At 44.0% G+C, this 1,309-nt stretch overlaps 1 protein-coding gene across 2 annotated transcripts in view; it reads right to left on the reverse strand.

Moving 5' to 3' along the window:
• Window positions 1-1,309, reverse strand: part of popdc2 (popeye domain cAMP effector 2) — a 15,182-nt gene that overhangs the window by 6,225 nt on the left and 7,648 nt on the right. The window contains exon 3 of one of the 2 annotated variants that reach the window (XM_014027871.1): window positions 336-780. In XM_014027871.1, coding sequence (XP_013883325.1) covers window positions 336-780 — 445 coding nt within the window. Of the gene's footprint in view, window positions 1-194; window positions 781-1,309 lie in introns of both variants that reach the window. The other variant, XM_014027870.1, reaches the window with a different exon arrangement.

Genomic DNA, 1,309 nt, shown 5'->3' on the forward strand with positions numbered 1-1,309 from the left:
GATGGATGGATGGATGGATGGATGGATGGATGGATGGATGGATGGATGGATGGATGGATGGATGGGTATATTTGTTTAAAGCAGTGATTTTGGATGTATGACCTCTGTTGAACTGTGTTAGTTCTGTGCACTGCAAGCTTTCCATGCACCAACATCCCCATACATGCCACTTTCCACCCAAGTGATATACTTACATATAGCTTAAATGGTGCCCCAGTGTGTTAACTCCAACACTCTGCCTCTCTACCTCAAATAATCTCTCTCACTGCCATAATCCATTAAGGAGCCTGCCACATCAGCAAAGTCCTCCAGGACCAGGCTACTGGAATCCTCACCAGATGGCAGTTCTGGGTCTGAAGCCCAGGGATGGTGCTGATATTGCTCATGATCCRAGGCCTTTGGTACATTCGGGGATGTTGTTCTTGGTCCCTGCAGAATGGGCTTGGGAGGCTGAGACTGGCCAGGATTGGACACATGGCAGGCCAGCACAGGGTCTTGTATATGATGATCCTTAGTGATGCCGCCATCACTGCCGCTGCCGCCTTCACTGCCCTGTGAGGAGGGGGCCAGCACGTGGTAGAGGCTTGGCAGACGGATGTCCAGCAACACGCCGCTCTTTATGTAGAGCTTGTTGTTGAGGTTGTAGAGCTTCTCTGCGATGTCATATCCCAGCATGACAGAGAAGAGACGGGAGACATAGCTGTCTTTTGATATCAGCATGTAGAGGCGTCGGCGACGCCATGAGACGTAACGTGAGTCTTCATCTGCTGTCAGAGTCACCTGGACAAGATGAAAAACACTTTTCACTGCAATCATTYGWGAAATATTTGTTGGAGYGTTTGATCRTTTGTTGTCTAGACTYGTTTTTACATTACAAATACATCAAATAACTGTGCACCCTAAARGAGCTGCTCACTCTCATGATGTGGGAAAAGGTTATAAAACTGTTTAAAAGAGGTTTTAATGTGTTTAAACAATACTCATAAGGCTCAAATATATATTCTGCATAGAATGATTTGAGAAAAAATACCTTCATCTTGACTAATTTATCACTCCAAAGAAAAAKCATGTGTTAGTTTAAGGTCACATTGACACCCAGGTTATTTTCTAAACAACTAATGGCCTCTTTAACATTGTTTAATGTCATCTGTCAGGAGGATACTCAGCTGCAAAAGTTTGCATGGCAGAGCTGCAGGGAGAAAACCTCTGATCTCAACAAAGAACTTATGTACCGTATTTATTCGTGTATAATACGATCTCATGTATAATACGCCCCCCCCCCTTTTTTAGCTTAAAAAACATAAAAAAT

The sequence above is a fragment of the Austrofundulus limnaeus genome, unplaced genomic scaffold, assembly GCF_001266775.1.
Source record: "Austrofundulus limnaeus strain Quisiro unplaced genomic scaffold, Austrofundulus_limnaeus-1.0 Scaffold692, whole genome shotgun sequence".
Classification (NCBI taxonomy): domain Eukaryota; kingdom Metazoa; phylum Chordata; class Actinopteri; order Cyprinodontiformes; family Rivulidae; genus Austrofundulus; species Austrofundulus limnaeus.